Source organism: Giraffa tippelskirchi, chromosome 9 (assembly GCF_054371585.1).
Source record: "Giraffa tippelskirchi isolate mGirTip1 chromosome 9, T2T-mGirTip1v1.2.pri, whole genome shotgun sequence".
NCBI lineage: Eukaryota > Metazoa > Chordata > Mammalia > Artiodactyla > Giraffidae > Giraffa > Giraffa tippelskirchi.
Window position 1 is genome coordinate 153757006 of NC_137283.1, and position 25123 is coordinate 153782128.

Below are 25123 nucleotides of genomic sequence, written 5' to 3' on the forward strand. Positions count from 1 at the left end.
AAATGGAGCTTCCAAAACCTGTGATGGTAGAAAAAGGGTTTATAATATTGTTCAGTGTTTATTGGTGAGGCTATCCTTAGAACACTGTTCTAAGAGCAGATTTACAAGCCATAATGTGACTAGAAAAGAGACTAATTTCCTGAAAGAACTCAAAGCTACATCTTTTTAAGACCCAGTCTAAGGAAGTTAATGGTTAATTTGCAGAAGAGACTACTCAGTTATTTTCAAATATATGATGTATAATCACAATGACTTATTTACTGAATCACTCAACTGGATTATGTATTTCATTTAATCCTGGTAAAAGTCATATGAGGTATTATCCATTTTTTTCCACTGATAAGAAAACTTTCACTCAGTCAGGTAAAGTAATGTATCCAAATTCCTACAGCTAAAAAGTTTAAGTTACAAATCTAAGTTTCACAAAATGATCTGACTTTAAGGCAAGGACTTATTATACTGTGCTTATTTGTCTTTCACATAAGTAAGTTTAGACTGATTCTGTGTGTCCTCAAAAGACTGAATAATGGCAGACAGATTTCAGCTGAATATGAGTGAATTAATATATTAGTTCATAGGAGAATATGTGGTGAAGTATTTTTATTAGTCTGTAGGAGGTCTCTGTAACATTTTATTGCTGAGATTATATCCTTCAACATAAAAAGGATAAAAATAATACTGAGCATTGGCAAAACCATCTGTGATTAGTGGAGTTTACCAGTGTTATGTTTTCAAGACAAGTGATAAAAATAATATTGAAATTAAATGTTCTTTCCAAGCTCCCTACCTCACCCTGATACCTGTTCACCAAAGATACAGCTTTCTACAACCAACTGGGGATCTTTAATGATAGTGTTAGTTGTTAAAAGATACATACACAAATATGCTCATGCACAGAAATGAGAATTACTTCAGAATTTGTGTTAACTTTACCAAAACAAAGACAAACAAAACAAAATCTATTTATAAAGTAGAAGCATTTGTGTATTTAAAAGTGAATTATCAAATTTTAAAGCATATCAATAACACCCAACCTTGTATGAGCCATTCCAGTTCCAGATGTCAATGTAGTTTTTCCTGGAATGTCTGCACTAGAATACACTGAAATAATGCAAATAGTTGGTTTTCACAGTCTTCTACTGAGAAGCACATGTAGGAAGGCTGGAGAAAAAAACAATAATTAATAACTCCAAACCTATGAGATTTATATATGGAATGTCACCCTTGTCTTCCCTTGACTTTTCTGGACGCCACAGCTCCCTGTGCCTCTTTGTCAGCAAGCTAGAAATTAGATGCACATAAAGCTTCTACTCCAGGAGAAATAAGGGAATATGAAGTAAAGGGAATAGATATCCTCTCTAAAAGTTTGTTTCTTATCTCTTTTTCAGAGAAGGAATCACTCTTGTTTCAGGCAGGGTTGAAGGGTTGGAAATTCTCCTTTAGTAATGAGACACATGGTGACTTTTTTCTGCAGACAGAAAAAGTCTGAGGCAAGGAGGGCTACAGAAGAGGATTCTGTGTACCCTGCCCCAGATGATTGCTTAGGCAGTAGGGATGGAAGAGCGTTAGGGTCTGAGATGTCAGGGTGGCGTCAGACCAGTGTCTTCTGTCATGTTACACCGAGAAAACGGTGCTGGAAAATGTGAGGTCGGTCCCCTTCCTTAAGCTTTGCATCCGCCAAAAACTCTCCGTTTGTCTCACTCTCAACCCCTTCCCTCCAACTCCCTTCCTTGTTCTGCCTGTCCTTAGAGGTGTTTGCACAGAAGAGTGCCGAGTGGGGAAACCAAGTCGTTGGATCGCTTTGCGCAAAATCCACTTCTCTCTCCTCCCTCGGCTCCAGCCTCCGGATCCCGCACAGCCCTCCCTCCTTCCGCCCGGCGGTGTGGGGCTGGAGCCCTGTCTGTGTACTTCTAAGGTGGGAGGGGGCTACAAACAGAGGATGTCAGATGCTTAGCTCTCTCCTTCTGCCTGACGCTCCTCTCTGGCTCCGCCGGGGTTGGTCGCTGTAAGAAATAACAGGAGCTGTGGCAGCGGCGAGACGAAGCTGTTCGCGCGTGGAACCCGAAAAGTCAGTGTGCTCGCGGTTACTCCCAACGTGGTCCCAGCCGGCGGTCAGCACCATGGACAGCGGCGCCGTCCCGATGAACGCCAGCAACTGCACTGACCCCTTCACACACCCTTCAGGTTGCTCCCCAGCACCTAGTCCTAGCTCCTGGGTCAACTTCTCCCACTTAGAAGGCAACCTGTCCGACCCATGCGGTCCGAACCGCACCGAGCTGGGCGGGAGCGACAGCCTGTGCCCTTCTGCCGGCAGCCCTTCCATGATCACGGCCATCATCATCATGGCCCTCTACTCCATCGTGTGTGTGGTGGGGCTCTTCGGAAACTTCCTGGTCATGTATGTGATTGTCAGGTAAGGAAGGCCACAGGGCTCTGGATATCGGTGGCTAATAGAGGCATAAAGGGTGTTGGGGGGGGAGGATGGAAAAAAAGGAGGCAAAACAGGGGAAAATGTAGAGGTGAAAGTAGACAGAGTGGTTGCTGCTTGAGTACAAAAGCCTACTTTTCTATTCTTCCCTCCATTAATAAAGAAAGAATCCAAAATTTCAGAAACAGAGAAGTTGCTTTGGTAAAGCTATAAAACTCTGGCAAAAAAAAAAAAAAAAAACCCACCCTCTATCTTACAGCTTGCTTATACTGAGCCAAAAGGGCTCTGGGGTCTTAAGCACAGTGTCCCATAGGCCCTTCCAAAGGAGCTGTGGAAACAATAATTTATGGAAAATAGAAGAGAAATTCTAGTTATTTTATCCTTATTGGAGGAGGGAGGAGAAGGGGCAGATTTCCTTCTCTGTTCTTTTCAGAGATGAACCTTGGCAACTTTCCTGCTCCTGCTGATTCCAGTGTATTTGCTGCACCATTGCTGCACCCTCCTCTTCCTCACTCATGGAGGAAGTTTTTCTGGTGTCTTTCCACAGCAAATGGTGCTGTTTTGCTGTAATGTAGCAGCTGTGTTGCCTAGACCGGTTTGCAGTTGGCAGCTACAGATTTGCTAGGGGAGTCACAAACTGAATCAGGAATAGGTCAGGTGGTTCGGAACTGTAGGACATGACTGTTTTTCAATGCCCGCAAAAGTTGAAAACAGTTAGAAGTGACCAAAAGCAGCATAATTCTGGATGATATACTATTACACAGGAAGTTGTAATGGTTGCTCTAGAAAAATTAAAAGGTGTCTTCATCCAATGAAATTATTTCAGAAGAGTTTGTGGCCCAGTTTCTATTTGTCCAGATGTTCCAGATTTATTTGGCAAAAAGTGTACAAGTTCAATATTAGCTGAGATTGATGTAGATTGTCTTAGTGTTGATGTGCCTATTCAAATCCTACATGTTAATATGGAGTGCTATATTTTAACTTTTGAGAAGTAGATACTTATTTTAACACTTTAAAATGGCTCCTGATTTAGGATTTTCTTCCTACTAGGGGTTCTATGGCACTTCCATGTTTAGCTGCAATATTGGCTTCATCTATTCATCAAGTATTGCAGGTTTCACTGGAGCTCTTAAATCATTTAACAATCATTTTCTCCATCATGCTTTCTTTATCAAGGTGGTGCAAGTTATTTATAATTGATTTTTTCTGCTTTTTATGACTGACTTCTTTAATTAATGATTGTTAGAGAGTAAAACTAATTTTCTTGATCTTTTGATGAAGAATCATATAAGTAGTTTCTCTGAGTAAAGAGCACCATCTATTGCAAAGAAAGCTAACAACAGAAGGAAAAATGCAGGAAGAGAATCAATGGAAGAATTTATTTTTAAACTATTTACTTTATGTAATTCAATACAAAGCTTCCTATCAAATATAAAAATTGTCATATTTTGCATTTATGATAATAAAAATAACAATTAAATCCCTGCCCCATGAAGGGAAAATTTCTCATTTCTCCTAAGAAAATTCATGGAATCAAAGTTTATAGGGCCAGAAGGGAACCTAGAGGTTTTCTAGGCTAGCAAAATGTGGCAAAAGAAATATAAATGATTTCTCCAAGGACAGGTAAGTTCATTGGTTCAATACCATGGAATTGCTCTTAGCCAATGTAATTTTCTGTTTATTAGAGTGGCTCATGATTTGAGTTAATTCAACTACAAGATTGACAGAGTAGGTTAGATAATAACATGGAAATAATAAATTAATCCAAATTTATGTCTGTAATCCTGGAGAATGAAGAATTAAAAGAAATTATAAAACCATCTTGAAATTCTGTCATCTAAAACATAATCATTTATGCTTTTATTACTTCTCTGGGTATTTTCCTTCCTTATTTTTCTCCTGTCTGGTTTATGCTTTTCTATAAAGCAGAGAGCCAATAGAGCAACAACTGGCTGTGGAATAAACAGATTAGCTTTATTCTAGTGCTAAAGATATGACTAGTTGGGTGATTTTGTTTTAAAGGTATTACCTCTGAACTTTTGATGACTTGGAAAAGGATGGTGACCTTGTCTCTTACTGAGAACATGATATTATGCTTTATTTTTCTGTGCTTTAAGTTCCAACCAGAATACAGTACTGTTTGAAAAGGCACCTCAAACACCCACCTGTGCAAGTCAGGTGTTTAATTCCAAGGTCAGGTAATCCTCTGGGAATATGACTGTAAAACAAAAAAATAGTTCAGTGACCAATGAAGTAATGAGATAAGCCTCTGCGGAGTGAAGGAACTATATCTATTTAGCTGAGAATATTTAACTAGACTATCTCCAAGCTATGATTATTTCACTATCTGTGATCAGCTCACAGATATTATTGCCTCTGTTAAAAAGATGAATATAATGCTGTATCTATTAAAGTTCTGAGATAAAATGCTTACTTCCTGCTATTATTCAGAATTCCACAAATACTTCTGAATTATTAAGTAGTTAGGGTTTTCTAACCAGATCAACATAACATTTATTAGAGTGTCTTATTACATTGACTAAACCGTGAGGCTCCAATGACAATGGCAGCAAAGTAACAACAAATATAACAGCAAAAATAACAACAAAGATACTGTGGATGCCTTGATTAGTTATTTTCTATCCTGTGTCTTCACTCTATTGTCATCATACCTTCATCAACAACATTATTAAATAATATAACTTAAGGATCATTCTTACAGTGTTGTTCTAAGAGGCATAAGGGAGAAAAAGAGATACTGTCATATGTCTAAAGTTTTAAAATCCAGATGTTAGATGATAGCATGTTATAACTATTCATTATCTGAAAGGCTTTTTGGTATTAAAGAAAAAAATTACTTGTGGGATAACTATATTATGAAAATTACCACAAATATTCTGGAAATGTTTGGTTATAAAATATTACAAAATATGGCTATCGCTTTTTTTTTTGAAGTAGAAAAGCATGGTTTTACTGTTTTGCCAGGCAAAGGGGGACAGAGAGGGCTTCTGCCCCACAAACTGTGTGGCGCCACATAGGAGGATTTGATGAGAGTTTTATAGCAACAGTTCAAAGGTCGGATTGCTGATAAGATTAGGACGTGTACAGGGCGTGTACTCCTTGAATTTGGGCTCCGGTGGTCTCCTGGTGTGAAGAATGCTGACATCTTCCACTTGTTGGGGTTTTTTCAATTTTTGTTTTTAATTTAAACTGTTTATTTTCTATTGGGATATAGCTGATTAACCGTATTGTGATAGGTGAACAGTGAAGGGATTCAGCCATACGTAGACGTGTATCCTTTCTTCCCCAGATTCCTCTCCCATCTAGGCTGACTGTGGCCATCATTTAAAATGGGATAGTAGTATATTATTGTCAAGAATGTTTTAAAGAAAAAAATCAATCAAAATAATGCACAGTTCCACACAGATCACAAGGCACATTGGAAGGTCTGGTCCACATCGTGACCATTTTAAGCCATATGCTGGTTTTTCCTCCTATTTTGTTTCATTTTTCTTCTTTTCCTCCTTTGTTGTTCTTTGTTCAGTCGCTAAGTCATGTCTGATTCTCTGCGATCCCATGGACCGCAGCACGCCAGGCTTTCCTGTCTTTCACTATCTCCTGGAGTTCATTTGAAGTCACGTCCATTGAACTGGTGATGCTATCCAGCATCCTCTGTCACCCTCTTCCTCTCCTGCCCTCAATCTTTCCCAGCATCAGGGTCTTTTCCAATGAGTTGGCTCTCTGCATCAGGTGGCCAAAGTATTGGAGCTTCAGCATCAGTCCTTCCAATGAATATTCAGGGTTGATTTCCTTTAGGATTGACTATTTTGATCTCCTTGCAGTCCAAGGGACTCTCAAGGGTCTCCTCCAGTACCACAGTTTGAAAGCATCAGTTATTCAGTGCTCAGCCTTCCTCCCCCCTTGGTTCCCTGAAATCCCTTTCCAAAATGATTTACCTTCACCCAAAATCTTGTCTCAGGCACTGCAAAGCTCATCATTTCTGTTATTGTATAACTGGCTGCTATGTAAATATTGATTAATAAATAGAGCTTTACAGACTCATTGAGCATAGGTTGTTTTTAACAATTAGAAATTCTAAAGAAAAATTCTACATAGCCCCAGTCAGGACTACCAAGGCAGTTTATAAACCAAGCTTTTCCTTTCAATTTTTTTCTGCCTCAGGATTCAGGAAATGTTTTAGTACATTTTGCTTAATTGATAGGGAGTAGGCAACAGCCATGGATAGTATTCGGTATACTTCTTGAGGTCAGGGTGTTGGTAGCAGTAGGATCTCTGATATGTAAAGAAAGTGAAGGCTCTCTGAAGAGACAACTACCATCTCTTTCTCCACTGATCCCTTGTTGTGTGATAACTGTAAGACTACTCATAACAGGTAAGCTCAAGCAAATGTCACGGTCCTTGAAAGTGAAGTGAAACAGCAGACACAAGAAGCATCATATATAAGAAACATCATTTAATGAGCTCGTCATAGCAACTCCTTTCTTTACCCATCCATTCTTGCTTCAGGCCACCTTATTTCCTTCCCTACCACTACCTCAGTCTAAGAGTCCTTGAACCAAGAAATAAATCCAAAGTCAAAGAGTTGCATGGAAGAAAAGTGCCAATAATGGTTCAACTTCAAACTCTTCAGTGCATAATAGTCCTCCTTCTGTAAAATGGGTTACTTAGGCTAACATCTAGTCTAATTGGTAACTTGTAGTACTAACATTTTCTATGGTAACTGCAAGGACTGTTTCTCCATAGTTTTTCCACCTCTACTATCTGGAGAAAAAAAGCTAGTCATCTACAGCATTAAATAATTTCGCATTCCATCTCACTTCCTTGGATTCTAAATGAGCTCAAATGGATTCTGTCAGAGAGAGAAAATGCTGAGCTGCCAGATGTTGTAGTGGTCGATTAAGACAACGAACAACACTGAAAGTCACCTTCAAGTCTTTCTTCACTTCCTGGGAGGGAATAAGCAAAAGGTTAAACAGGAAAGGTGCCACCTCCTCAGTGTTCCCTTTTCCCCACAGAGAGGCACCAGGTCGCAGGTATGAGCACAATGTGGAGAAGGGGAAAAGATGAGGTCATCATCTCACTGCACAAGGAGCCCCAAACCACAGGATACTCCCGTTTTATGGACCTAGGGGCCAGGATTCACAAGAAAGGATGGGGTAAAAGTGGGAAAGCTCAGAGTCAGAGTAAGAAGAATTTCTTCAAGGACCCCTGATAAAAAGGTCTCCAGAGAGACACCTGGGAAGAGTCTCACCAAAAGCACCAAGAGCTCCCTGGCCTCAAGAATTATGCTGAATACTATCCATGGCTGTTGCCCACTCCCTATCCATTAAGCAAAATGTCTTAAAGCCTTTCCTGAAGGTCTCCAAATGGAGGTGGTTGGGCTAAGGATGCAAATACACCCAAGAGCGTGGTTGGAAAGGGTGGGGGAGGGGCACAAGTCCTTGCCCGCAACTCCCTGGAGACTGTGTACTAAGTAGTGGTAGGAGGGATGCCTTCCCTCATGAAGCCTGCCAGGTAGAGCCTTTCTGATTGCCTGTGGTTGAGTCTCAAAGATCACACAGAAGATCCTGACCTGGACCCAGACTTCTCAGATTCAGCTTAAATTCTGATCTCTCTCTATCTCTTTTTCATTTTCTCTTTAATTTGTTCAGAAGTTATTTTAATATTTGCCTTCAGGAATTAATCACCCTCTGGATGTTGCATTGTAAAACATATCAGAGAGATTCTACAAAGTCTAACCAAGTAAACCTTTGTAAGCCTATGAGGAGGTCAGCTAAGGCTTTTACACAAGATGAAACATGCAACGGCATCTATAAAATGAGAAAGAGATCATTCTATTCTGGACATCAGTTTCTGTCCAGGCAAGAATATTTTCAAGTACGGTTTGCTTTTTCAATTCAACCGTGTATTAGTTTATCAGTTGGATATAAGTATGTGTCCTGAAGCGATTCAAATAGTAATCATTAAGATGTACTAATAAGTATTAGTATAATTTAATGTTGAATAAATTAAACCAAGCTGATCCACTCACTGTTTTCAAAAATGCTACATATCAATTTCTTTTATACTTTTTATTTGCTTTTTCTATTTTCCCTCATGACCTCAATACTTCTTTTTTCTATCAAAATTCTGCTTATTCTTCAAGTCCCAACAACTTAAAGCCATTCTACTTTGAAGCCTCTCAAAGTACTCTTACCACCAACTTCCCTGAAGTGTAATCCACAATAAATGCTACTATTGTGAAAAATCTGTACATTTTCTCATAAGTTTATCAAAATATCAGATGCTAATCCTTGAAAACTTGATCTACAGTTGTCGATCTCTCTGTCTTAGCCAAAAAGTTCAACATTTCAGACTTGAATAACAGGACTGCATGTCTTTAAAATACCGTGTAATTCAAAGTTTTCAGCACAGCAGATATGCCTCAGATTCTTCAAATATAAAGCCTAATTCAGACAATTCCTTCGATTTATTGCTTTGCTCATGCATATATAGCCTTTATGACTTGAGCTATGAAAACTGATCTGTGCCAATAGATTGATATCAGCAAATAATAAATTCAAATAAAACACATGTATCTACACATGAGCCCACAAACTTTGAATGGGAAATAGATTGTTAGCCTTATAATTTAACTACAGAAAGTAAAATTTTAAAGAGTGAAAAAATTAAAAGTTACTCTAGTCAATTCTCATCATTCATGGTAGTTTTTTTCCCCCCTGTGGATTCACTCTATCTACTGAATTAGAGGAGACTGAAGCTTTGCTTCTAGGGGAAATATAGGGGGAGGATCTTGTGAGCATACAGCTACATTTTCATCAACTAATCAATGCATAAGGTTCTGTTATGTGTGTTCCTGTTTAAAGGCATCTTATTTAATATATATTGTTGACTCATGGACTCTGAACTCATGACCAACACCTCTATAACATCTGCATGAAGCTTATCTAAGATGTCTACTTTCTCTGTTAGGCACCTCACAGTCATTTTGTATTTAGGACACTACATAGCACTTCAACACTACATCTGGGGCCATTTTTTACATTTTTATTTTATATTGGACTATAGCTGATTAACAATGATGTGTTAGTTTCATGTGTACAGCCAAGTGATTTAGCTATATGTATACCTATATCTGGGCTTCCCTGGTGCCTCAGTGGTATAGAATCCACCTGCAACATGGGAGACCTGGGTTCAATCCCCAGGTTGGGAAGATCCCCTGGAAGAAGGCATGGCAACCCACTCCAGTATTCTTGCCTGGAGAATCCCCATGGACAGAGGATCCTGGCAAGCTACAGTCCATAGGATTTCAAAGAGTTGGACATGACTGAGCAACTAAGTACAGCAAACACATACCTATATCTGGGGCTTCCCAGGTGGCGCTAGCAGTAAAGAGCTAGTCTGCCAATGCAGGAGACATAAGAGATGCGAGTTCTATCTTTGGATTGGGAAGATCCCCTAGAGGAGGGCATGACAATCCACTCAAGTATTCTTGCCTGGAGAATCCCATAGACAGAGGAGTCTGGTGGGCTACAGTCCATGGGGTCGTAAAGAGTCAGACACAACTGAAGCGACCTAGCACACAGCACACATACCTATATCTATTCTTTTTCCATTTCTTTTCCATATAGGTATTACAGAATATTGAGTTGAGCTCCCTATGTTATACAGTAAGTCCTTGTTCATTGTTTTCTATATAGTGTACTTGATATTTATATTCAACAAATTTTGGAGTAATTTTTAAGCCACAAAATTCTTACCCTAGTTTTCAATAGAAAGCTGAACTGCCTATGATTTAATGGCTCCAGATATGTGAATTAGCCTGGTCCCTGCACTCTGAGAACGGGGAGAATGCACCAGTGAAGTAGGGAGGCAATTCTGGAACCTAAAAAATCTACTTTATTCCAGGATGTTTTCATAAGCCAATGTTAAGTTTGGATTTAAATGATTCCAAGGTAAGAATTCACCTTATTTTACTATGTTTAGGTGTACACACAACTAACACCCATCAGATGAAGAGTGATGACCTTGCAGTCTAGACCAGGGGTGAAAAATGTTTACTGTAAAGGGCCAGAAAGTAAATGTATTGGCCTTTGTAGCCACATGGTCTCTGTCACAATTATTCTACTCTGCCACAGTAGCCCAAAAGTAGCCATAGACAAAATAAAAATACATGGTCATGACTGTGTTCCAATAAAACTTTATGTAGACACAGAAATGTAAATTTCCATATAATTTTTACATGCCTCAAAATATTACTTTTCTCAACCACTTAAAAATATAAAACTACCTATAAACTTATTTTTGTTTTTTGTTATTCTAACTAAAACAGATGTAAAAGGCAGACATGGAAAAATTTAGCTTCTAAAATGTTTTCTCATTATTAATAAAAAAAGAATTGATTTTCTAATAACATTTTTAGTAATTTTACCTAATATTTTAGTTGAATTTTGTGAAAATCCATACATTTGATTATCAGAAAATAATCGTGCCATATGTTCTTTTGTTGACTCATTTTGCAAGAATGAAATGATTCTTCTTTCAGTACAAAATAATGCAAACCTTTCTTTTGGGTTGCTTGAATCTCTAATGCAAATTATTCTAATAAGTGTTACCAAACTACTTCCTTATAGCAGCCTCAGATTAAAAACAACCAAGCCAATTATTAGACATATAAAAAATTAAAATACAAATTACAAATTTAAACCATTCTGGCAGAAAACCATTCTTAGCTGACAAATTTGCCCCACAAGCTGTCATTTGCCACACTCTGGTACAGATGTACTGAGTAGGATTTATAGTCTTGCAGTGGTCATAAAAAAGAGCATATCTTCTTCTTTGGAAAATTTGATTCCATTTTGTTATTTACTAAATGCAAACCAAGCATTTTGTTAAAATATCTAGTACCAACTTGCAGTGTTTTTCAAGAAAAGAAATATCAGTACAAAATGAAGTTTCATACAAATCAGCTGAGCCACAAGGGAAGCCCAAGAATACTGGAGTCGGTAACCTATCCCTTCTCTAGCAGATCTGCCCAGCCCAGGAATCAAACCGGGATCTCCTGCACTGCAGGCAGATTCTTTACCAACTGAGCTATCAGGGAAGCCCCATACAAATCAGAAAAGCGCTCATAGATTTTTTGGAAAGAGAATATCACTTTTTTATGACAGAGGATACTGCTTTTCTGAAATGGATGTTGAAGTTGGGTCAAAAAAGTAATCACACAGGACCATCTCCATTCACCCCAGTGGCCATCTTCAACTCCTAGTCTTCATCTGACCCAGACAATCTACAATATTCATTACCACTCTTGGCCAGGGATTAGGGAGTAAGTGCTTAGAAAATAGTGATTCGGAAAAATTTCCATCTATTTGATATGCTTTGTGGTTATCTTAAATCGGTGTGATTTTCTAGACCTTCTCAGCATTTTCATCTTCAGTCATTTGAAGCTTCCAGGAAAAACTGGAACTGTCACCTGTAAATTCACATTAGCTTCTTAGCAAATATGAAATCTGTCCTCAAAGACACCTGTACCTGCACACACATCCACCCCCATGCACACAGGTGGTGACTGGCAGCTTCAACTCCCTCCACCTCTTTAGGCATTTTGAGGCACAAAAAAGCTCATCACTTGGAATTTTTTCCTCTTCTTTCTGACTTACATAACTTAATCATTTTTTTAAAAATTTGTTTTTAGCAGTTTTCAAAAGTCTCTTTGAAAACGGTTATTGACTGTGTTTTAAAACTTAGACTGTCCAGCCAGATAAAGAGGACTAGGAGCTGCCTAGGTGTTCTGCAGCATCTGCAATCTTCTGGCTTCATGCCCTTGGTTTTGCTCAATTATTTCCTAAAATTCCCTGGAATCTCTTCCTTGTCTGATTTCACATCTTTAATTCAGCCCTCATTTGTACTCAAATGACTGCTTCTTTGATCACTTGTGCTCAGAGAAAACTTTCTGGAATGTACATGAATTCTTTAGATCAGCCGGGTGGCCACCAGGTACAAGTTGGCAAGGTGAGCCAAGTTAGGGAGCGTTCCAACTGGATGAGTAAGACAGTCTAGCTGAAGAATGCTACAGCTCCCAGAATTTCTTACATGAGATTTTTGGAGCTACATTCTAGCATGAAACCCAGGCAGGATAAAATGAATAATCAAATTTGAGTCTCCTTCGAGTTAACTCTTGGATCATCCGAGGTATTGCAGAAACCCTTGCAGCACACTTAGACACGAAGATCTCTCAGATCTTCTATTCCAGTGGTTCTCAATATTGATCTCACGTTAGAATCACCTATGAAGGATTATTTTTTTAAAAAATGATTTTACTTATTTATTTATGTATTCATTTTGGCTGCACTGGGTCTTTGTTGCAGCATGCAGACTTTCTCTAGTTATGGAGAGTCTTTGTTGCAGCATGCAGACTTTCTCTAGTTATGGAGAGCTGGGGTTACTCTTCCTTGCTGTGCATGGGCTTCTCACTGTGGTGATTTCTCTCATCACAGAGCACTGGTTTTAGGGTGCACAGGCTTCAGGAGTTGTGGCTCACAGACTTAGTTGCCCCGTGGCATGTGGGATCTTCATTCTCTGACTGAAAATTGAACCATGTTCCCTGCTTTGGCAGGTGGATTCTCAACCACTGGACCAGCAGGGAAATCTAGAATCACCTGGGAAGGCTTTTAAAAAAGAAAGAAAACCCGTTTCCACCTAAGACTAATTAAATTAGACACTCTGGGCATAGCTCCTGGGCATAGATAGGTCTAAAAGCTTTCCTGGTGAGTCTAATGAGTCTAGTGTACAGTCAAGATTGAGACACACAGATCTAGATCTCTATTTCATGGAAGAGAAAACAGTCCTGCTAGGCAAAGAGGTTTAAGAGATCTATCCATATGTTTGATTTCTCTGAATGTTAAGAAGCTGTTTATAGAATAAATAGTAAATTAAACTACCTCCCTGAAAAGCAAAAGCCCAGGACGTCTTAAAAAGCTCCCTGAAATTGACCAATCGGCTCCATTAATAGTAGGCGTTCTAGTGTGGACACAGTGCTAACTCTAAAACAAGGAGACTCGTGTTTGAATCTCTGCCTCTCACTAGTTATCAGAGCCACAGAGCTTCCCTGAGTCTCACTAGTTAACTTTACTAAAGGAATGGTAATCACATTCAACCTCACTTGGAGTTTATGTCCAAATTAGATAAGATATACGGAAATGTGCGGTAAATTCTAAAAGTGCTGTTTAAGAGTAAGGAGCTTAGCTATTTGCTTCCCTGGTGACTCAGGTGGTAAAAGAATATGCCTGCAACGTGGAAGACCTGGGTTTGATCCCTGGGCTGGGAAGATCCCCTGGAGGAGAGCATGGCAACCCACTCCAGTATTCTGGCCAGGAGAATTTCATGGACTGTATAGTCCACGGGGTCGCAAAGAGTCAGACAGGACTGAGCGACTTTCACTTTCACTTTCCCTCCCTCTGGGAATTTCTTCTCTTCCATCCCACTGGGTTCACAGCATCACCATGCAAGATCTCAACATTCACTCAGTATTCTTGCCTTCTCATAAATCAATCATATTATTACACTTTGAAATACAGCTTAGCCTTTTGGAATCACGATTTCTGCAGAGGCAAGGCAAGGCATTGCATGGGGTCCCTGTTGTCATTCTTTGATTCATTCCAATGCCCTGGATCACTTCAATATCATTTTGTTGGCATTAAGATGATGTGAACAGAATTCTAAGGACATTTAATCACAGTTTACTTGGCTCCCTATTGATTAGTCTCTCTATATTATATAAAAAGTTTGATAGAGAAAAAAGACACAAACCAATTATTTTTTGGAAAAAAATAGCTATTTTTAACTTAGATGTTTCACATTTAAACTGGTATTATAGTCAAAGTGTCTAAGGCAGAATCTAAGTCTAAATCTAAGTCTAAGTCATATGATGAAACTCTTTTTTACTCAGCAGAATAGTTTACTTGAATTAGAAAAAATAACTTATAATAGTGGTGTCCTCTGAATACAAGCTTTGAAAATTTAGAAATTCAAAATAACATCTTTATGAAAAGTCCTGGCTTCTGTTAGAGTCTGACTCACTAATCACAGTAAAATAAGTGAAAAAAATGGAACTCTTCATGGAGGATGCATTAATGATGGTACAGTGAGTCTGTGTGAATGTCTATTCCTAACACCTTCATAATGGATTTTTCCAGGACTTGCAAGTCAATGCCTGTCAACTTTTAAAATCAGAGCAGTAAATGCTGCAAATAAAGCAAGCACAAAGTAGAAAATAACATCTTTGAGATCTACAGTGTCCCTGAAAGCGGAGAGTATTCCAAGTATAGAAACTGTAGGGGAACAAGGAGATCAATGAAAGAAAAGGCCTTTGCTTCTGAGCAATTTTTCATTGAAACACTGGGTTTAGTGCCAGCGAAAGGTTGAGCATTTTGTGGGGGAGTATTAAATGCTAATTGAAAAACGCTGCTGGCAGTATAACCTGAATATCAGACCCTGATTGTGCCTGCCAAAAAGAACAAAGGAAATTATTGTCAACATTATAATTTCATACTTACTCAGTCCCCATCAGTTCTAAAGAGGAAATCACATGGGTTGAATGAAATTGAATATGAGCATGCTTCTGGTGATTTTGGTGATCCAAGGCCACTAAGAGGTGCTATTAAAAACAGGCAGTATTGAGATCCTTCCAACAGTCTTTCCTTCTGATGACAAAAGAAAGCTTATTTAACTACACTGCAAAATAAACAAAACATATAAAGCATATGCGTTTAGACAGGGAAAACATTGTAAACCAAACTAATACTAAAGAAGATGAATTTGAACACTACTGTTGAACACTACTTCATGTCTGTTGAACACTACTTCCAAAGCACCCTCTTAGAGGCTCCAAAATATACCATTGAGAAAAATAGACTGAGTTCCCATGCTCAGTCGCTCAGTCATGTCTGACTCTTTATAACCTCGTGGACTGTAGCCTGCCAGGCTCCTCTGTCCATGGGATTTTTCAGGCAAAAATACTGGAATGGTTGCCTCCTCCTGGGTATGGTTCCAACCCAGGGATTGAACCTATGTCTCCTGAATTGTCAGGGGAATACTTTAGTACTAAGCCACCTGGGAAGCCCAGTTCAGGTTCTACCTATCTCTAAAAGTACAGTGTAGTGAAGAAGAAAATTAAACCATTTCACCAGCTGATAAATGTCAAAGGTAGGACTATGGTAACTAATCCAGGGTTCTTCAATCATACTATCTGACAAACACTCTTCCCAAGGTTTATTGCAATTACTGTACTTTACCTTCCTCCATTACCAAGCCAGGCAAAGGGATAATTTTTAAGTCTTTATTTAATTTTCCAAATTTCATTAAACATATTATTTATATTTCAGAGATAACATAAAGAAAAGTGAGTGGAGCGGGCCTTGGTTAATTGTCATAGAACAGTGAAAGAGAATCCCATTGACTAGGATTTATAAGTATTTCTCAAAACAGATATTACAGACATTCCACAAGCATGAAGGATAATGCAATGGCAGAGTGGAGTCTGGAATGAATGGGATTTACAGGAAGAAAATCTCAAGAACCATTGCTGTAAGACATTCATCAGTGTGGCCCTGCATTGAAACAATGTCTGTTTTATTTCTGAACACCCTGTCATTCAGAAACACAGGCAACAGAGAGCTCAAGTTAGAAGTCAAGCTCAAATCTTTTGTTCTTTAAAATTGCTGTCCATTTTGTGGAATTTAGGGTACAAGTATCAAAGGAGAAATTGATGTCATCTTTTGAAAAAGGATCATTATTCTGAAAGTAAATAGAAGTTTTCAGTCTTTAAATAAATGTGTCACATTTCCATGAAAGACACTGGTACGTGAGTCAATGCCACAAAGCATATATTAAGACATATAGCCAAACCGATGATAATTTCCACGAGTGCTATTTTTTCAACACTTTAGAAACTCAAAATTAAGAGCATATGAATGAATGAATTAGCACGCCCTTCCTCACACCCTTACTTTAATTGCTTTTTAAAACACATTTTACAAAAAGGTATATGTCCTTTATCAGAAAATTTAGTCTCCTGGAACAATAATAGAATTCATGCTTTGATGTAGCTGAGATATTCTGCCCACACAGTTGCTTGAAGTTAAGTTGATATTTGAAAATAATATATTCTAGTCAACATTCTGGTCAAGATAGATGAAGATATGAAGTTAAACATATCAAAACATTGAGGGGAGGTCAAGGAAAATAGCTGTGATTTTAGAAAAATCTAGGCTATGATGCATCAGTTACCTTTAGCACACATGAGAAAACGCTCTAAAAAATTAATACAAGCAGAGCAAAATTAACACTTTTATAGCTATAAACATTTAACATCTGTCTTATCAGAGCACATAGTATCTGCTTCATTAAATTTGAAACTCATAAGAGGTATCATCATCATCATCACTTTAGCTAACATTTATTGAAAGTTACACTATACATTAGCTTTCATATCAATAATCTTTAAACATACTACTGAAATTTTTTTCATCTTTACATCAACTATTTAAGGAAGATACTGATATCTTTCAAGTTTTACAAATGAAGAGAGGAGATCTCAGAAAATTTAAGTAATAAGCCCAAATTTGCCAGTTAATAAATGATAGTACTAAGATCTGAAACAAGACCTATATGGCCCTGAAAAACTTAAGGTCTTTCAAAACTGTTATGTTTAGTTTCATCAAGCTAGTTTTTGAGGCCTCACTAGGATGACTGACTAGCCTATTATCTTACCTTACCTATCATACTTCCCAGAATGTTCCCTAATTGATAACCTCTTCATGACTTTTTCTTTATTGATATGCTGTGCCCCTGTTGAAATGAGAATAAAGAAAATAGGCAACTTGGCTTTTGAGAGGTCAAAATCTGGAGTTTTTCCTTTGTATTAAGCTGTGACATTTTGGATGGAACATATGTCTCTGGGATAACTGGATTCAGGTCTCTGAGTCTGCCCTTCAACCTGAAAAATAAAATAAAATCCATTAATTATTTGTGGAACTTCTAACTATAAAAACTCAATTGTGATATAAAGATACTCTTTTCCTTTATCCCCAGAAGCATCATTTTATGCTGTGAGCAGCATATGTTAACAATTCACATCAACAAACTGATCAGGAGACAGCCAGGGTGCCAATCTCAGTACTGTGAGCGACAGATCAAACTAGGCTTTTTGGATCTATTATTCAGCCAAACACCAGGCCATTTTCATATTTCCCTTTATTTCAGTGATCCCTTTTTACATTAAAAAAGAAAATACTGACATTTACAAAATTGCGAAATTGTAAGCTCCTTGAGGATGAGACTATCTTTTTTTTAACATTCTCCTATCCCTGAATTTAACAGAGTAACAAAGGGTAATAGGACATAATGGAGCTGAAATGTTTCAGTACATTGAATTATACTGATTATACTGTTATGTTAATGCCATGGTTATTTCAGCCCTCCGTGTTTCAGTATCCCATTTCTGGTTTGCCAAAATAAGAACTTTTAGAACATTGTTTCTCTGAGTGTTAATAGCTGAAAGAAACTTGGGATTTTTCAAAGTGAAATTCTTATAACGTGGGTAGTTTTTGTTTAACTGGGAAGCAAAAATATTTTCCATATTCAAGTTGAGACGAGAACCTGGGTCTGTGGACTCCTGGCCTTTTCCTTCTCCAACTTCACTGTCCCCAGGAATCCAAATGGGAGAGGGGCTATTGAGAGAAAAGAGAGACTGAGAAAAATTGGATCTGGAAGAATTTGAGAAGAATCAAGTGGTAAGAAAAGATATACTTTGACTGAAAGATTCTGCTAGATCATCTGTCTAATTAAATTCAAAGAAAAGCATCTTAGTCCATTCCTCTGTCTCTCTACTGAGCAAAACACCAGACGGACAAGCTAGGGGCTAGTCGACTGGAATTACTGCCAAATGAAAGTAACCAGGCATGTCAGTATTAACTGCAGAGAGCCTAAATAAGGTAAACAGATGTCTGAAGTACTGACAATTCTCCCTTCTCACACATGGCTCTTGCCTTTAATTCTTTCTTGGCTGCTCAGGTCCTTATGAAAAGATGTAGAAACCTATTTTATTCTACTTCTACAACCAAAGTTTTCCCATAGACTCCACTCTACTTCATTTCACCTTCCATGCTTTAGAAGCAGATTGAAGAACATGAATTATCCAAGGAGAGGACTAGGGCATGGAATTTTGCTTCTTGTATCAATAGGATAGACTGAACACTGACAAACGTTGTGAGAGGGATCGTCAATGGACAGATTTTTTTCTCCCTGAAAAACCAATGGATGTACGACTCCCCAGGAGAAGAAAGGAGATGACAGTAGCTATGATATTAGAACAACAGTAGTGAGGCTCTTCCCAGGACATGGAAGAAGAGAAATCATTAGATAATGTGAGAGTAAGAAATTCAGATCTATCTTAGTGTGGTGTCATGTGAGAGGTCACCCTAGGTGACTAAAGGGACTTTTCTGGCCTCTGCTATGGACAGATATTTAAAAGCACAAAATTTAGGCCAAGAAACGGGAGTCCTACTTCATAGAGCAGAAAATAAACTGGTAAAAAGGATAATTATCCACTATCAGTAAAATGAAATATGCCAGTAAGTTTAGAAAACTCAGCAGTGGCCAAAGGACTGGAATCCTGTCCTTCCAATCCCAAAGAAGGACACTGCCAAAGACTGTAAAAACTACTGCACAATTGTGCTCATCTCACACACTAGCAAAGTAATGCTCAAAATTCTCCAAGTTAGGCTTCAACAGTACATGAACTGAGAACTTCCAGATGTTCAAGCTGGATTTGGAAAAGGCAGAGGAAGCAGCAAATTGCCAACATTCGTTGGATGATAGAAAAAGCAAGAGAATTCAAGAAGGACATCTAGCTCTGCTTCACTGGCTATGCTAAAGCCTTTGACTGTGTTGACCATAACAAACCGTGGAAAATTCTTAGAAAGATGGGAATACCAGACCACCTTATGCACATCCTGAGAAACCTATATGCAGGACAAGAAGCAACAGTTAGAACTGGACATGGAAAAATGTTCTGGTTCCAAATTGGGAAAAGAGTGCGTCAAGGCTATATATTGTCACCCTGCTTATTTAACTTCTATGCAGAATACATCATGTGGAATGCCAGGCTGGATGAAGCACAAGCTGGAATCAAGATTGCTGGGAGAAATATCAATAACCTCAGATATGCAGATGACACCACCTTTATGGCAAAAAGTGAAGAGGAACTAAAGAGCCTCTTGATAAAGGTGAAAAGGAGAGTAAAAAAAACTGGCTTAAAACTCAACATTCAAAAAACAAAGATCATGGCATCCGGTCCCATTACTTCATGGGGAGACAATGGAAACAATGACAGACTATTTTCTTGAACTCCAAACTCACTGTAGATGGTGACTAAAGCCATGACATTAAAATATGCTTGCTCCTTGGGAAAAAAACTATGACAAACCTACTCAGCACATTAAAAAGCAGAGACTACTTTGCCAACAAGGTCCATCTATTCAAAGCTATGGTTTTTCCAGTAGTCATTTATGGATGTGAGAGTTAGACTATAAAGAAGGCTGAGCATCAAAGAATTGATGCTTTTGAACTGTGGTGTTGGAGAAGACTCTTGAGAGTCCCTTGGACTGAAAGGAGATCCAACCAGTCCATCCTAAAGGAGATCAGTCCTAGGTGTTCTTTGGAAGGACTGATGTTGAAGCTGAAACTCCAATACTTTGGCACCTGATGAGAAAGCTGACTCATTTGAAAAGACCCTGATGCTGAGAAAGATTGAGGGCAGGAGGAGAAGGGGACAACAAAGGATGAGATGGTTGGATAGCATCACCGACTCAGTGGACATGGGTTTGGGTGATCTCCGGGAGTTGGTGATGGACAGGGAGGCCTGGCATGCTGTGGTTCATGGGGTCGCAAAGAGTCGGACATGACTGAGAGACTGAACTGAACTATAATTGTTTCTGGGAAACAGACTAATTGGAAAATAACTAGATATACATTTATTTCTGGAAAATAAACAATAGACAGACTTACTTACAGTCAGTCTTCTACTAACTCCTTCCTGCCACAATCAGAGACAAAATCCTTGGCAACCTGAGCCAGGCATGTGACTCGAGAAGCAAATCGAATACTTCCCTGGGCACTCTACATGTGATGAAACAAATTGTTGAATAATTATAACTTTCCTGAAGCCTGAATACAGGTGAGATACTTCTTTCAACATTGCCACATCACCAGCTACTGTGCCATAATACCTCACATACTGCTTGGAAAACACTTGTTTCTGGTCTCTCACCATACTGAATGCCCCTCCAAGACATGTTTCAGTTGAGAACCACTGCCCAGCACAGTACTTGGCAAAAATAAAAAGGTGTTAAATAAGTGCATGTTTGACTCAATGCTGACACTTAGAGGGCTTTATGATGAAAACAGTTATTATGAAAATATGAATGTAGTTATGAAAATTAAAAACATGCTATAATGCTTGATATTCTATTTCATACATAAAGTCCAGTATAAGTATTAAGCCAGAAGAAATGTGAAATATATAACTTTGATCATAGAGTTAGAGTGTTAAACACGAAATGTTATCAAAGTTTGTCTCTACCTATTAAACTTATGGTGATTTGTATTTTACTTTTTATATTCCTCAGATTCTTTAAAAAAATGGATGTACAACGGTATAAGGAAAAACACAAAAAGTAAAAATAAAAGAGGAGAGATTTTCAAAAGTAATAGATAATCCTGAAAAGTGATAAAATATTCATTAAAGAGCTTTCTCACCAAAAGATAATTCAAGATCATGTTTGCAGTTTCCCTATTTAAAATACTGTTACATACATTAATCTGTGACTAAAAATGTTGTTAGTGCCAAGTGATTTTATTCCAAGTTGAAAGATAATTCTATATTGATTTAATAGCCCTTGTTGCACCACAAGCCTAAAATTTCAAATTTTAAAAATTAATGGGACTTATTTGCTTTGCCAAATAGCTAGTCTATTCATGAATCATATTTTCTCCTAACAAGTGCTGTTGAATTCTCCACAGGGGAAGGAAAAATACCAAAAATCTCTCTGCCTGAAGATACTTTTTAAATGATCTCAACACATTGTTTTTTGTTTCCTATAAAAATCCCAGGTCAACATGATAGTTAAATTATAAAGGATTATATACTTCTTGAGTGGAAAACAATTATTATAAATACATGATTTTACATAAGCCAAGATCTCCAGGCACTGATTACATTACCTTCATATTTCCTTCAATTGGTCCTAAAAGATTTTGGACAGCTACTGTTGCAGAAATTAATTGAATGCCAAAATATTTAGATATCAGCAGGTGCTATGACACATTAAAGAGGATAAATAGGGAATGCTCATCAACAGTTCTGACAAATGGAATTTTAAATTGAGTCTTCACGGATCTTAATTAAATCTCTGTGCAAAACTCAGGAGCAACGAGAACATTCTTATTTCAACTTCCTACACAGTATCCTAATGTATAATTCTCTCCAACATGTTGTGCTAATATTAAATGCAGTGAGTGGGTCTATCTACAGGAGACATACACACACTCCCAGTAAAAAATTCAAACGATCCAGGCATTTTACTTGTGTAGCAACAAGCACCCAAATATTTCAATTGTACGATGTTAAGCTTTTTTTTGTCCTTGACAACTGTTCTAAAGCTCAATTTCCTTTAAAATAAGGATAAGGGCTTCCCTGGTGGTCCAATGGTTAGGACTCCACACTTCCAATGCAGGGGCCCTGGGTTTGATCCCTGGTCAGGGAACTAGGATTCCACATGCCACATGGTGTGGCCAAAATTTTTTTAAAAGGTACAATTAAATTAACATTCTTTAAAAAGAAATTTCATTTAAAAAGTAAAGATAATGATCATAGTTGCTTTAGATACTAGTAAGATTTTTGTGAGCATCAGTTTACACAAAGGTATATATAAGTGTTTGTAAGCCTTACTGTATGTTATAAAAGTTATTATTTCTCACATAGAAAACATATCACATGGTACATACTGTGCAGTGTAATGTAACAAAGAGCATAAACTATAACAGATACATATTTAAATTCTGCCTCTGCCACAGTTATTCTTGAGAGTTATTTAAGCTTCATAAAAGTTGGCTTATTCATCGACAAAAGAAGAGATAATGTGCAACTTATAAGTCTGTTACAAAGATTAAGAAAATTCAAGTTTACTGCTTACAGCAATACCTAACCCAGACTAACCATTCAGTAAATACCGGCTATAATTATAATACTCAAAAAATAACATGTCACCCTCATAAGTTAATTTGTTTTAATGGTAATTTTTAGCGGTAATATAATCACCTCTTTACAGTCGTGAGAACTGAAGCTCAGCCACTTCCCCCAGGTCACAAGACATGGCACTCAGACCTGTTTGCTGTGCTTTGCTTAGTCACTCGGTCGTGTCTGACTCTGCCATCCCATGGACTGCAGCCCTCCAGGCTTCTCTACCCAGGGGATCCTCCAGGCAAGAATACTGGAGTGGGTTGCCTATCCTTTCTCCAGCAGACCTTCCCGACCCAGGAGTTGAACCAGGGTCTCCTGCATTGCAGGTGAATTCTTTACCAGCTGAGCTACCAGGGAAGACCCTCACACCTGTGTATCCTATTTCCAAATCCAATATTCTTTCTACTATGCTATGCTGAAGTTTCTTACTCCTAACGTGATTAAGAAGTCAAATTTGGAGAAAATGAACAAAATCAAGGTAGTTTTAGTTACTCACTCTTATGTAGATGCACAGTATTTAAATAGGGTTGGTCTTGCTCTTAAGATTAAGTAAACAATTGGTATGACTGGAGAATTGCCACAGATGTATAGTCTTACCTTTAAAGGTAAGACTTTTGTTTCTTAAGCTCCTGACACTTAAGATTTTAATTAAAAGAACATCAGATAGTCATTTTAGATTTTTTTTTCCTAAGTGGACCATTTTTAAAGTCTTCATTGAATTTCTTATGTATTGCTTCTTCTGCCGTCTATGGGGTCGCACAGCGTTGGACACGACTGAAGTGACTTAGCAGCAGCAGCAGCTTCTGTTTTACGTTTTCATTTTTTGGCCTCAAGGTATGTGGGAACTTAGGTCCCCAGTCAGGGATCATGCATTGCAAGGTGAAGTCTTAACCACTGGTCCTCCAGGGGAGCCCCAGATAATCATTTTCAAGTTCAAAATATCTCTGAAAAATATTGAAAAAAAACCTGAAAAATATAAACTAGATGACTACAGTTGGGCAAGTAGGTCTTTGCTTTGGGGACATCTAGACCTAAAGACGCGCACTGAACAGTCCTTGTAGGGATGGACTGCATCACAGGTGAGAGGAGTTAACCTGGGGCACACTGAGGATGCAGCTCACGGAGCAGTGCATGATCATAGCCTGAGAGAGGGGAGGAGCCCTGAAAAAAGGTGAGATAGTCTCCAATGTGAGCTCTCAAAGCCCCCAGGTCCACAAGAATGGATTCTGCCTGCTACAGATAGACACTGGGTAAATGTATTTGCCAAGAGTGCAAGGGTGCAGACAGCTGTTGTAGCTACCATGCCCTCCAAGTAGCCTGTAGCCCATCCAAGGACATCACTGGAAGATTCCCCCAATTGCTGATTGCTGTTGGCCTGCTGCTGCTCATCCCTCCTGATGCGAGCACACTCTACTATCAATGCTTACCAGCCAAAAGCCACTGGGAATATACCTAGAGGCAAATGAAGTGAGACTTATTAATTTTGCTGCGGCGAAATCACAGAGATTTTCATTTTTGTTTGGTTATTTAGAAGAGGATTCAAGAAAGCAGAGCTCTGCCTGGATAGGATGCTGTCCCAGAGCGAGAGGAGTTTGACACATGGGCATCAAAGGTTTGATTAATATAGGAGGCAGAATTAACAGAGTAGGGCTAGAGTTACCACTGACTAATAAGCAACTGTCACTTAATGTTAACCAGGAAAGGGAGATGCCTGCCTTTTTTATGGTTCTGAGTGATTTTGGTTTTATCTCTAACCAGGCATGATTATAGAATCCACCTGTTTTTGTCTTATTGCATCACAATCAATCATGAAGAGTTCTTCTCTGAGGTTGATATTCTGTAGAACTGTGTTCCACAAAGAAATATCACAACCCAGCTGTCAGCAACAACTAGACTTGCTTCCTGAAAGCTGTCAGGGGCTTCTTTTCTTTCTATCATTCAGCCTCACTACTTTCACATGTCATCTGCTCTTTTCCTTTGGCAATAGGGAAGGCGAAAAAAAAATGATGATCAATGAGGGAATGATAAAATGACACGGGATGAGAAGGTATAATTTATTTTTGATTTGTTCTTATGAAGTGGGGAATACTTTAAAAATATGAAATGAACAGGAATTTCAAATTTAAAGAAATTATATAGACGTGGGCTTTGGGGTCAGGAGAATTGATCCTGTCGTTCAGACAGACACGTTGCAGAGTACAGATTGAGTCTGTTCGCTATACTCCACGAGCTACAGAAAAACAACAAAACAGGTAATCCTAATACAATCCACACATACATTACCTAGCACGAAGATTTCATGTGCAAGCATTGCAAAAGGTTGAAATTTCTTCTCAAGTTCATAAATAGCATAGGATTTGCCTTTATTAAAT

The 25123-nt window shown here is 38.3% G+C and overlaps 1 protein-coding gene and 1 long non-coding RNA gene across 5 annotated transcripts in view; one reads left to right on the plus strand and one right to left on the minus strand.

The window, feature by feature from the left end:
* Positions 1-2105: 2105 nt before the first annotated feature.
* OPRM1 (opioid receptor mu 1) overlaps positions 2106-25123 on the plus strand; it is a 51000-nt gene continuing 27982 nt past the window's right edge. For 3 of the 4 annotated variants that reach the window (XR_014065523.1, XR_014065525.1, XM_081530346.1), the window contains exon 1: positions 24601-24798. Coding sequence is in view for 2 of the 4 variants with exons in the window: in XM_081530346.1 (XP_081386472.1) it covers positions 24791-24798 (8 nt within the window). In the remaining 2 variants the exon portion in view is untranslated. Of the gene's footprint in view, positions 2414-24600; positions 24799-25123 lie in introns of those variants that run through there. The other variant, XM_081530345.1, reaches the window with a different exon arrangement.
* LOC145521607 (uncharacterized) lies at positions 4380-24526 on the minus strand. Its single transcript, XR_014065531.1, has 4 exons — positions 24179-24526; positions 17227-17447; positions 15007-15184; positions 4380-4646 (listed from the first exon to the last, which is right to left on the minus strand). It is a non-coding gene; the product is annotated as an uncharacterized LOC145521607 (long non-coding RNA).